Raw genomic sequence first — 13,931 nt, 5'->3', positions numbered from 1 at the left:
AAAAATATTGCTATACCTGAACTCAAATGGTAATCATAACTTATAAATTGAACTCATATTTATTGAATCAGTGGTACACTGTAAAAAGTACTCAAAATGGTAAAAAAGTACTTCATACAGTTGTCTTGGGATATTCATCTACTTTTAGATGCACCTGGATAATTTTTTTAAAAATTTTTTTCCGCACATGCGCTGTATAAAGCAACTACTTCAATTACTCTTATCTGGCGCAGTTTTGATTATTATTTTTTTTAATTTTAAAGCAATAACTTCGTTATCAGTTTAAAATTGATTCAAACGCTTTGTTTAATTTTTTTTAAATATTTAAGCTATAGCAAAAGTGGCACTGGACCTAGTATATATTTCGGACATTTACCAAAGGTCTAATCATACTAGGTCTGGTTAAGTGCCACTGCCCGGAATACATTTGCCCGGTATATCCCACACTGATGTTTTCTTAGCGTCAAGTGCCATTGCCTAGTGTACATTTGCCCGGTATACCCTACACTGATGTTTTTTTAAGGTTCAGTGCCACTGCCCGGTTTATATTTGCCCGGTATACCCTACACCAGTGTTTCCCAAAGTGTGGTACGCGTACCCCCAAGGGTACGGGAATAGTTTAGCGGGGGTACGTGTTCTTATGCGAAATATCTTGCAAGAAACGAAAATTTCAAAATTTTTTTTATTTAAAAACAAACCTAGCCATGAAAATTTACGTATTTTTCTACTGGCTATTTTTTGCAGAGATTAACAGTTAGTAATTAGTAGTGTCAACTGCCAGTTGTGATTTTGAACTTATGTGCAATTTTTTTATAGTAAAAAATACATTCATTTTTTTATTAGGGGTACACAACGTAACGAAAAATTTAGAAAGGGTACACAAAAGTCATAAGTTTGGGAAACACTGCCCTACACTGATGTTTTTTTAAGGTTCAGTGCCATTGCCCCGTATACATTTGCCCGGTATACCCTACACTGATGTTTTTTTGAGGTCAAGTGCCACTGCCCGGTATACATTTGCCCGGTATACCCTACACTGATGTTTGCTCTAATCTATCGTCAGTAAGTATTAAAATATCGAATAAATGTAATTATATCCGCGAATAAATTAATATCAAATCGGATGTAATAAATATTTCGGATATTCACCAAAGCGACTAATTTGATTGTCAACATTCACCGGGGAAAGTCAACAACCACCGATTTCGGTCATTCACAGTAACATGTACATCTTTTATATAATAACCTCATCAGGACGATTATTTCATACTTTCCCTAAATAGCATCTGGCATTTCCAAAAATAAAAATAATTGGTTTTGTTGGCGATGATCTCGTAAGGCGATAAAGAATCATGCATAGTACTGGTAAAGAACATATTAACCTCGAAGGAAAAGTGGATGAATATCCCAAGGAACCCTTCATACAGTATACTTTCACAGCGATAAAAAGTATGATCAAAGCTACCAGAATATAATAATATTTACCGTGTTTCTGTCTCAATCGGAACACCAAAAGGCTCTGCCGTTTTTACTTTAGTGTTTTCGTAATGATTTTGGTAAAATTAACATTACCATATGGTTTTATAATAAGTAATAAAGTTTATTAAATGTAATGATTCGGAAATTTTATCCTTAGGACTCCTTTGTGCAAAACATGAAAACCATTTTTCTGATTCAATTTAAAAACAATTTTTTTTCATATTTTACTGAATGTGTGTTAGTAACTATAAATTTGAATACCAGAGTTTCCTGTAAACCGTTAGCATATTAACGGAAAAATATACAAAGAAATTGTTTAAATAGCGTTTTTTTTAGTTTTTTTTTAGCCAGAATCCTGAAATTTGAAAGGCGGATGGAACAGAAACTTTTAGCTCACAATCTTCAAAATCTTTTAAAACTTTCAAATAATTCGTTCGGTAAAGATATTTGAAAATTAATTTCTTCATAGGTTATAAATTAAATTAAGATAATTATATATTAAATAAGCATTGAAATTAGTAATAATAATAATTAAATAAGCATATAAATTAAATAATTATAATCAAATAACTAAGCATAATTATAAATTAAACTGCAGATGATTCTGTTTTTTCCCTCAATTATTTAGATAGACGATAACATCGGTGAAGTTTTCCAGCGTATGTTGGCAAACTTCACCGATCCAACTTCAACATCGTTGCTGTTTGATCAAAAAAGAGTTTCACGGAGATTGTTTTACGCATTTTTCAATACTTATTTATCTTTGATAGATAATGCTAGGTTAGCACTGACAAAATCACCGTGGCGTGACGTCAATCAATTGATATTTAGAATACTATCTAAAACCACGTGTTTAATTTGTTTAAAGTTACGCTTCTGATACGCGTTTCGATTAATTTAAATAGCGCAAAGACAAGAAAGGAAGTTAGTAAAATTTTTAAAAAAATCGATACTAAAGTACAAATTTATCCAGAAAATTGCTCTATTGTACTAAATCTTGACTGCAATCAATCTAATGATATTGAGTATATTTAATTTATACAGTATTACATGCATTTTTATGAAAAAATCAATAATGAATGATAAACAACCATGGGAGTTGACGAGTGAAGCGAGCATGGGGTAGAGCCTGTATTGTATGTATTGTATGTATTGTATTGTATGTATTGTATTGTATGTATTGTATTGCATGTATTGTATTGCATGTATTGTATTGCATGTATTGTATTGCATGTATTGTATTGCATGTATTGTATTGCATGTATTGTATTGTATGTATTGTATTGTATGTATTGTATTGTATGTATTGTATTGTATGTATTGTATTGTATGTATTGTATTGTATGTATTGTATTGTATGTATTGTATTGTATGTATTGTATTGTATGTATTGTATTGTATGTATTGTATTGTATGTATTGTATTGTATGTATTGTATTGTATGTATGTAGTATTGTATGTATTGTATTGTATGTATTGTATGTATTGTATGTATTGTATTGTATTGTATGTATTGTATTGTATTGTATTGTATTGTATTGTATGTATTGTATTGTATGTATTGTATTGTATGTATTGTATTGTATGTATTGCATTGTATGTATTGTATTGTATGCATTGTATAAGTTTGGTAAATTAAAATAAATGTATTGCATTAATTTAAAAAATAAATTCTTGTTTAATTTTATTTTGCAATTGAAAAATTATTTATTTATTTTTTCGCTTAGGAAAAAAATGAGACATTAATAGCACTGCATTATGGATAAAAATAAAACAACTAATTTAAAAGACAAACTGCTTTTCTTTTTCTTTTTTTAGTTGATGCTATCTTTTCAACTTATTGTTGATATCTTTTGGACAGTTTAGAAAAATGTGAATGTTCAAAATGCATTTTTTGACCTCAATTTTGGAAGAACGTCAAAAATAAAAGAGTTTTGTTAAATAACAAAATGCCTATATTTTTTGTTATCAGTAGAAGAATGTTTCGAAAAATGCAGTAGGCGCAAATTTTTAACGCGTAAAAAAAATTATAATATTATTACGTTATTATGATAGTGCTGCTATCTATTATCAAAGTTTTAAAATGAAAACAAAATGATATATAAATATAAACGCACTGCAGCGTTAGTGCTGCTATCTATTATAGAAATGAGACTTAAAAAATATCAGTATTTCTTATTTGAAATATAGTATATTTGAGATTTGAAAATTTCTTCATACACACGTAAATCATTTTCTAAATAACAGTTTCATTATAAAATAACAATTTGAAACAAAAATGTCAACAATAATTCGGGACGGTGTTGTTGAATTTTCTTAAGTAAACAATTTATTTAAAGGTGCTACCATCAATGAATTATAAAAAATAAAAATGTCCTGATTTAAATTTTTAAATGTAAAAGTGATTCCGTGTTATTTATAATTGTGAATTTATTTTAAAATTATTTCCCACAAAAACTCGAATGGGTAGATTAGAAATATAGACATTTTTTTGTAAAAATGTTTAAAGATAGATATTTTTTCGAAAATATAATTTGTTTTATTTCAATATAAATTTTCATCATGTTTTTTAATAAATAATGAATGATAGTACGTTAAAAATTTAGTTACATTATTAATAAAATATTTAGTTATATTAAAAATTATACGTTTATTTATAAAGTTTTTACTTTGAATTGTAATAATAATATTTTAATTAAATATTTTGTTTCACAATTCACGTTTTCACAATCTGTGGATTATAGTATTAAAGGAAAATTAATTTTGGAGGTTTTTATTTTCTTGCAGTCTATTTTGGCATATGCTTTATAGCAAGCTGTCAATCTGTGTTAAAGTTCTTTCCTTTAAAATAAATATTCTAACTAACGAAAGTTTTTGCGGCCAGTTAGACAGGTTTTTTAACTACAGAGTGTGAAAGATAACTATAATCAGGGATGACAAAATATGATTTTTTTTAAAAACAACAATAATGATAAAAATCAGATTTATTTGGTTGAAATTGGGTCTTCTTTTTTTGTTTAAGTCAGATTTTGATTTTTTTTTTTACATTTGCCAAAGAAAAAATCTGACAACCCTTTGACTCAGATAGGACATCGGCGTCCTTTTTATACATTTTATTTCTGACGCTCTAATTACAATAAATGAAAAAAATGTATTTTGCAATTTTTTATTTCTTAAAGAAACAGTTTAATAGTTACTAAGAAAATCTGTTTGATTATCGGAATTAAAAATCTTAAAAAAGTGGTTTGGAATTTTGTTTTCATTCATATTCAGAGATTACAGAGATTCAGAGATTATCACAATAGATGATTTTGAAAATTTAGGAAATTTCAATGATGAATAACTGTTTCTCTTCAGATCTAAATAGCTGTAAATAAGTACAAATTTAAAGAACAATCGTTTGGAAGTGATCCGTGTTTGAAATATTTTATCTTTAACGCCAAAAAAAAAACACCAAATTTTCATGCTGTATTTTTTAACTATAAGTTATCAAAATACAGTACAGAACCCGTTATCCGGAAATCAGAAAACCGGAAAACCAAAAAACCGGAACGAAATTCGATAATTGAAAGATGTTTACCTTACCATCATGTTGGAAATAATCATTAGTGTATTACTCCATCGTTTTTTCTTCTTTTTAAGATTATTTCCACAAAATTTTTTTTCTTTATTTGGGTTAACCAATAAAAAAAAACGGCTTTTTGTAGCGATTCTGAAAACCGGAAAAATCAGTTATCCGGAATAGCGATGGTCCCGATCGTTCCGGATAATCGGTTCCCTACTGTACTAAATAGAAATAGAAAAAGTACGAAAAATATTTTAAACAAAAATCGTGCGTCAAGGGGATACCATGTATACCTAGTACTTAATATTATTTAAAAAAAATATTCCAACTAAAATGGCTAAAATTAATTCTTAATTATTAAAATTAATCAATGAATTAATAAATTATAGTGATGTTTTTCAATCTCAACTTGCTTGCAATTCAAAGATTGATAGACTACTTGTCAATTAGATATCAAATGAAGAATACATTAGTTTAGATCAGAAATCATAACTGAAAATAAAATCCCTTCAAATCACTTTGGCTGATAAACACGAGCTGCAAATTTCATTAGTTTTCAAAGCACTGAACTTAAATAAAAACTTGACTGATGTAATAAAAATGCTTTTGGCGTGCGCTGAATTAAGTTTTTTGCAAACATTTAATGTAAAATTACAGTTTTTAAGTTTCATGACACTCTTATCCACGTTTAGTCTCCTTTCTTTTTATATTTAGTCTATGTTAAAATATACAATTTACATGCAAATTCCTTTATTTTTTAGTAAGAAATCGTCATTATGATCTAAGATATACAAAAAAATCACATCCTAAATGATGTATTTTTTTAATTATATTATATAAAAAATATTTTATTCTTAAGCTAATATTTTAAAAAAATCAGTTATTTAAATAATAGTTGCTAATATTATTATTTAAATTAATAGTATAATTAATTTAAATGAATAATAACATTAATTGTTTTAAATTAATATTTTTATTTAATAAGTAATATAGTATTAATTTTTCGGAAAAAAAAATTAGTATATTTATTTGTAATAAAATAAGGAAAGGAATGCGTGTAAATTTAAATTATGTGTATATCCCTTTCATATCACTTCAATATGACTAAACTCAGACTTATTTTTTTTTTTTTTTAAAGCAGCTTGTTTAAATGGGACTATTATTTGGTTTAGCAGGTTATTTGGACTTAAACATCCAAATAGAGTCTCGGTGCTGCCATCTAGTGTGGCAGAAACTAGACGTCCAAATTAACATGACCAACGGTATCTCACCCATTGTGGTGGTCCTGAAAGAGTGGATACCACCTCTGGAGAACACACTAGATGTGCTCATCAGCAAGACCGATTGTGTAGCTCATTGGAAATAAAAAAAAAAAAGCTTGTTTAACTTAATGACTTTTAAAAAATCACAATTGATACAAATCAATGAGTCTTTCGTATTATTATCAACAAAAAAAAGTTTGCTCATTTAAATCAAGATTAAATTTATGATTTAAATTAATTGATTTAAATCATGCCAGCCCGGATTATAATTCATTTTGCATTGCATAAACTGAGTTTAATATTCCTTTTAGAGGGTTAAATTGCATTAAATAGCGTTAAAAGTTAAGAGACATTAGTTTTTTTTTCAAGCCATATTTATATTATCATTTAAAAAAATAATTATCGTGTCATGTCGTATAATTATGGTGATTACGCTGCTTTGCATAACAATGCACTGAATACTCAAATATATAAAAAATATATAATTATGATAATTACATTGGATTGTGTGTGGTAAAAGCTCTAAGCTCTCGATTGAACGAACAATGGCAATTTTTTATCCAAACAAGTAAACCTGTGGATACAAATTAAATCGTTGTCTTAATTTCCTAGTGAGCAATGGAGAATAAAATCTTATTGCACTGATATTAAAAGAAAATAGATATTTTAACTGTATTGAACACTAATTGTTATTGCTCCTATTTACATTTTCTAACTACATCGTAAGGATATTAAATTTAGCTGAATACCAGAATATTAAATTAGATTTTCAAAATTCAATGAAAGATAAAAAATTAAACTGAATACTAACACACTAAATTAAATTTCCTAATTCAGAAAAAAAAAATTCTCTGAAGGAAATTTATTTTCACAGCAGTGCTTCATCCCCTTTTTATTTAACCATTTTGCATTTTTCTTCGCGGCGAGGTATCCTAGGGACCTTTTCATCTTTTATAGTTGCTTTTATGCTATGCGTTTAGTACCTCATTTAACTCTCGTAAAAAAATTATTATTATTTTTTTTTTTTAAAATTTTTTTTAAATGAAGCATAGTTTGCAGCACCGTCTAATTTTGTTGCTTTGAATACGTAGCATCGTAAATCATTTTATGATGAGTTTGGTACAATGTAAATGCAGTTTGGTACCATCACTTAAAAATGTCCCTTACATTCATTTCTTACATAAATTATTGTTGTGTTGATTCCATAAGTTTGAATATTGAATTGTTGTCGTAGACCATTAAGGCAATGGAGGCAATTGTTCGATTTTTCCAGTGATGCTATCCATGGCAAATAATTCGACTTCTGCCACACCCATACGTCGCAGCCATTTAAAGGGCGGACCCATTCAAATATCCATTCATTCATCCACAGATCGTAATTTTAACCTGGATCAGAGAACAATCAATCTCCAATTCAGTACCCCCAGATGTATAATTTGTTATGGAAACATGGAGGACATTGTGACCCGACATATTACCGCTTACCAGTCACCTTTTTGTTTTTACACGGGGAGTCTTCGGCTGGCTGGATTCGAACTCCCGTTCTTACGAACGTGAGTCCAGCTCCCTGCCAACCAGGCGAAAAAATATTGAATTGGAAGGCATGAGTAAGTCATGAACATTGCATTACTTATCAACTTGTCTTTACACAATATCATGGCATACACGACTTTCAAACATTAATAATTTAGATATTTGGCAAAAAAACTTTCTTACAAATTAAACATTAAACTCTAAATTAATTAGCGTAATGAATTTTCTAGCAGAAAACGACTCCTTATTTAAATTTTAATTAAACCTGACTTTTTATGTAATCTTGATAGTGTTTAACAGTTTTTGATTTTGTCCTTCATTATACATTTCGTCCTCGTTTACATTTTCTTTATTTGTTTTCTTTTTGCTTCTTTTTTTTCCAATTATTATGTATATAACAAAATTCGCTTCATTTATTGTTCTCTTTGCTTCAAAAAAATTTTTTTTTCTTCCTTTTTTTTATTTTTTATAAATTTAACTAATGTGATACGCATTATTGTCATCTTTATTGTCATCTGTATCATCTGTATTGTGCAGTTATGAATTTTGTAATGGTTTACTTATGTGCCGAGTTTTGCGCGAGCTAGACTGTCGTCCAGCCGTGGACTATACGGTTAAGGGTTTTGCAAACCTAGGTACGTGTCCACGTCTGGAAGAAAAGAAAAGAAAAAAGAAAAGTCATGAACATTCAAATTGAAATAAAATTGAATTCAAATTAAGAAAGGTAAGTCATAACTGAATCTTTTTCTTGACTAAATACTGTTTTAAAATTTTTTTAATTTAACATATATGAATACGAAAACCTGTATAATTCAAACAAAACCACCGAAAATGATCAGCCCCCATCATATTTGTTGTGACAGCCCAAGATGGAATAAGGCCTTAGCTATCCCCCTGTAAAGAAAGGTTTCTAAAAATCGAGCATAAATATGTCAAAATAACTGCGAAACAAATAAAAGTCGAATTTGAAAACCCTATGTATTCAAAATTGAATCAGCATGTACTCATTTTTAAGCAAAATGTCAATATTAATTGTCTCAAAAGTGCGTATGACCTTGTTGCGTGTACCCAAATGCCAGTAGCTAGTATCGGCCCCACTGCCTCGAACTCTTGTATCAGAAGTGCGAGCGAGGCTTCAACCTACGGCGCCAAAGGGAAACGAAATCGACGAACATCTCCCTCCCGCAATTCTTCCTCCACATCACGTTTGAGAAAATGCACTTTTGCTAAAAAATGTGACTATGCCGTTTCAGTGCATAATGTTTTTCAGATTTAATAATTATTTAATTCTGAGCTTTTTTGACACATTTTTGCTCAATTTTGAGAGTCCCTTTCTGACATTCTTCTTTTCCGAATAGAAAAGGGCCTCACAAAAGTAAATAAATAAATAAATTGAAAAAAAAAACACTTTTTTCGAATTTTTTATTTATTCTGGAAGCATAGGTAGCCCAGATCATTCTATTAATTTTAATACTTATGATAATGCCGGGCTCTTTAAGAATTTCAAAAATTTCAGAGTAAAAACTTAATCTTACCTGATTCGGACATGGGGATTTCAAATCAAAAACTATTTTTGCTCCTAAAACTGTAGATTTATTTAAAGTTTTTAGTCTATTTTCTTTGTCTAAATGTACAAGCTTAAAACCGCTATACATAGCATTGGGTAGTGTAAATGTTGCGATACACTTCCTTGGGAGTTCGGATGCATCATCAAGATTAAAATTGAATAGGAATCTATGCCCTTAATTGTCATCGTACGCGGCTAGGAGCACTTCTCCTATCATCACCTAGTCAAAAGCAGATGAAGAAACAGTTCATAATATTTATCCTTGCGTCATATGGTGACATTTCCAGGCATGGGATCCTATGAAATTTTAATACTGAACATGTGCCGTAACTTCCATGTAGTTTATAGCAGCTGTTATGTAAAACTTTTTAAAACTTGCAAGTTCGGACATAAAAAAGACTGAAGATGTCATTTTAAAAAACTGTAACTTGGTTCGAGAAACCCATTGGAAATTGGAAATCTGCTATATGGAAGTATCTAAGGTTTTTTAAAGAAACGCGTGCTTACAGAAAATAAATTGCTCGTTGTTGTCGTGGGCCATTCAGGCAAGGAGTACGATTGTTCTTGTTTTCCAGTGGCACCATATATGGCCAAGATGTCGACTTCTGCCACGCCTAAACGCAATACCTGTTTAAAATGCGGACTCATCCATACATCCACTCAATCCACAGATCGTAATTTTGACCTGAACCAGAGAGCGATCAATTTTCGATTTTGTACCCCCCCAGAGGTATAATTTGTTATGGGAACATGAAGGACTTTGTGACCCGATGGATTTAACAAGCACCAGTCTAAAGTTACAACACAAACCAGTCAAAAGTCTTCAGCCATCTGGATTCGAGATTCCGCGAGCGTGAGTCCAGAACCCTGCCAACCAGACTATCCCGGCTCATAAATTGCTTTTCAGTGTAGTTTAAATATTTAGCATTACTTGGTCATATATTTATATATTTAAATCTTGAATATTTCGAGATTTAAATTCTTTTAATCTTTCACATTCCTCAGCCTTATATAAATATATAAGACTAACACTATTCAAAGCCCTAACGTACAAAACGAAATTGAAATGATGAATAAATACAGCTTGCCGCCTTTCCAGTAATCGGCTTAACAAATCGCTTCATTTATAATCATAATATAGTCTTTTTGTAACAGCTGAAATAGCCTATTTCTGATAAGAAATATTAAGAAAAAATCCCAATTCGTTGCTCTTACACATACTGTCAAATGAAAAATTTGAAATAATTCTGCTTCGAGCGATTTTCTTACAAAATGATAATATTAATTAATTTTGTTCTGATTGGTATTATCCGCTTAGGAAGTGCTCAACTTTGTGAACAAGAACTTAAAAAACAGTACTTAATTCCTGATGTTATTAAATCATGTGATTATGATTTAGAGGTAATGATAATTATTAATACTTTAGTAATAATTTCACTTACAATAATAATGATAAAAATAAATTCGATATTTAATAAATTAGAAAAACGAAATTTAATAATTTTGTTTTCGAATTTATTTATAATTGTCTTTTACTAATACATTAAATTGCTTAAATTTAATTTAGAATTCAGAGTTGATATTTAAATTCGCGTTAAATGATGTGAAAAAAAATTATTTTCATATTATTAAATTTTAATGCTTTGTTTATACCTGTGCGCTGTTTATTTCAGAGTACTGCCAGTTATAATGTATGTACTAGTAATGTAGGAATAATAAACAAAAATAAGAACAATCATAAGAATAAATGATGAAAATAAATTTATTACAATTTAATTAAAATAATAAATAGAGTTAATAATCATAATAAAAATCAATAAGGATTTATTTCCTTTATTAATAAAATCTATGTAAAATTCTTTTTATTTTCGATTATGCGAGAAAAATAGTGCGAAAAAAAATAGTTTTTAAGTGTTATTTATACTTTTTATTATTTAATTTGTAATCGTTTTATTTAATGATAGTCGAAAAATTTTTGAATCGCAACGTATTCAAAATTACATATCCTTTTAAAGAATGTAAATGTATAATGCAAAGTGCAAAATTGTAACGAATTCGGTCGAATAGTCCCTGAGAAATCAAATTTAAAAAAAATTCATGTATTTAAAATTCAATTTCTCAAGAACTATTCGATTTATTTCATTCAAATTTTAAATTTTGTCGCATAAATTTATATTTTCCTTAAATAATTCAAAATGTTTATATCCTAAAATTCAAATTTTTTTGACTATAATTAAATGAAATAATAGATTAAAGTAAATAATTATAAAAACAAAATATTTCTATGCATTGAATTCTCTTTTAATAAACAAAAAAGTGCGCAAAAGTTTTCAATTCACTTAAAAAATTCCCGAGATGTAATGAATTGCGACTATGATAAAAGTAGGATCAACTTTAACCTTAAACAACCCTTTTGGTAAAACTATTAGTAACCTATTTTCCATATTGCGGCCACCCCCTATACTTTGAGGGTCAGAAATTCAAATCCGTCAAAAAAGGGGGAGTTAATTCAGATAAAAGACGTTTTTGTGTCTGATTTCGTAATTCAAAGTATAGTCTGTACTAAATAATAGTAAAAATATTTGAAGTTACCTTCTTGAACCATAAAGATTGAGTCCCAAAACGTGAAGATCCGACCATTAGATCAAAAGTTACTTAAGGCAATTTGTTTTTTTCCGCCCTATGCATCTGTGCATCGCACTGAACAGTACGCAAACTAAAAAGGATATCACCCGGGATAACTTTTGTTCCAATCATGCTATTTGAAGAGTGTCAATCATAATGGTTCAAGAGAGTGACCTCAAATATGCTAATTAATTAGCACTAACTATTAAGTAAGTTACGAAATTAGACACAAAACGTTCTTTCTCTGAATAAACATAGATATTTTTTTACATATTTGGATTCCTGACCCTCAAAATATAGGAGGTAGTCCAAATTTCGAAAAAATTGTGCCATAAATTTGAGTGCTAGGAAGCTATATATATTCGGCGTTGTCCCCCCCCCCCCTCAAAAAGTCATATAATATCGCCGTATCAGTAGAAGAAAATTTAAACAAACTATATGATGGATATAAGAGAAATACTCAGTGTTTTTCCGTTGCTTAACAGCCAAGATGACACTATCGAAAATAATGAAATAGAAATTAAAACTTTTTCATTCCTCACTTCTTTAACTTAAGAAAGCTTATTTATTAGTAGAAAAATATCTCGCAGAATTTAGGCAACAGACACTTTTTGGGTTGATTTCTGACCAAAACGCTAAGACTATTTTCCTTTTTTTGTCTCATTTGAAAACAGAATTTGCATGGATTAGTAAATTATTTTGAATTCTCCATGATTTTAGAATTTGAGCACAAAAACTTTTTATATGACGTTATTAGTGTTTTTACATTGTTTTTAACTTTTTTAAGTACGAAGATTTTAAATTAAAACCAAATTTCCAAAATTCGTTTTGATTCTTTTAATTATATAAAGAATTGCAGGCAAATCATCTTCACATCTTTGATCGAGTCTTCTAGGCAGAAAGGTTTCGAAAAAGTAGGTTCCGGAAAAACTGTAGAAATTCTGGAAGAGATTATAATTATTCTACATTCTGGAAGAGATTATAATTATTATTCTATTTTTCTATAATTAAAAAAAATAGTGAATGTTAATTGGCATTTCAAAAACTTTTTTTTCTTAAATTAAATTTATTTCCAATGAGCTGCACAATCAGTCTTCCCGATGTTCAGACCTAGTGCGTTCTCCAGAAGTGGTATCCACTCTTTCAGGACCACCACAATGGGTGAGATACCGTTGGCCATGTTGATTTGGATATATATATATATATATATATATATATATATATATATATATATATATATATATATATATATATATATATATATATATATATATATATATATATATATATACATATTCGCAGCGCTTAACAAATACACCATTTTGGGTATTCGAACGCAAACTATGGAACCACTTTCGTATTTAATTGTTAAAAATATTTTCTAAAATTTCTACAGTTTATTTAAAAACTATGTTTAATGCAATTTTTTGCACATAGTTTGAACATTTTTGAATTGCATATAGTTTCGTAGCTTTTAATCTATTTGAAAATCAAGATAGAAACTAACGTACTTTCTTCTTCTATGATTGTCCACACGCTAATGTAGAAAGTATCTGAAGTGTTGCCGTAGATAGAAAGTTCTGCTCTGCGCCACCTGTACCCCATTTCAATCACCAATATTAATTAAACAGGAATTTTCATTCTGAACTAATTTACAATTAGTTTAAGTTTTATTATAAAGTTTCTGATAATGTGCAAAGTGTACAAACAATATTTTATTCTTCATAGGTAGTATACAATGGCAATACAGTGCTGAATTGTGGTGATTATATTTCATTTTATCAAACAGCAACATCCCCTCTTCTAAAACTTAATGTTTTAAAGAAGTGTAAATATGTAACATTAGTCCTGTTTGGTGAGTTCTTTTTTTTTTTCTCCTTTCATTATTTTCAGTTTGATT

At 28.9% G+C, this 13,931-nt stretch overlaps 1 protein-coding gene across 3 annotated transcripts in view; it reads left to right on the top strand.

Annotated features, from left to right (window-relative positions):
- Positions 1-13,931, top strand: part of LOC122270490 (uncharacterized) — a 46,602-nt gene that overhangs the window by 27,233 nt on the left and 5,438 nt on the right. For 2 of the 3 annotated variants that reach the window (XM_087161460.1, XM_043048010.3), the window contains exons 1-2: positions 10,580-10,807; positions 13,760-13,886. In XM_087161460.1, the coding sequence (XP_087017586.1) occupies positions 10,679-10,807; positions 13,760-13,886 (256 nt within the window). In that variant the 5' untranslated portion in view covers positions 10,580-10,678. Of the gene's footprint in view, positions 1-10,579; positions 10,808-13,759; positions 13,887-13,931 lie in introns of those variants that run through there. The other variant, XM_071180033.2, reaches the window with a different exon arrangement.

This window comes from Parasteatoda tepidariorum, chromosome 1, assembly GCF_982258835.1.
Source record: "Parasteatoda tepidariorum strain Cologne lab strain chromosome 1, Ptep-v5.0, whole genome shotgun sequence".
Taxonomy (NCBI): domain Eukaryota; kingdom Metazoa; phylum Arthropoda; class Arachnida; order Araneae; family Theridiidae; genus Parasteatoda; species Parasteatoda tepidariorum.
The sequence above is the reverse complement of the archived record's forward strand: the minus strand, read 5'-3'. Positions and strand labels throughout refer to the sequence as shown.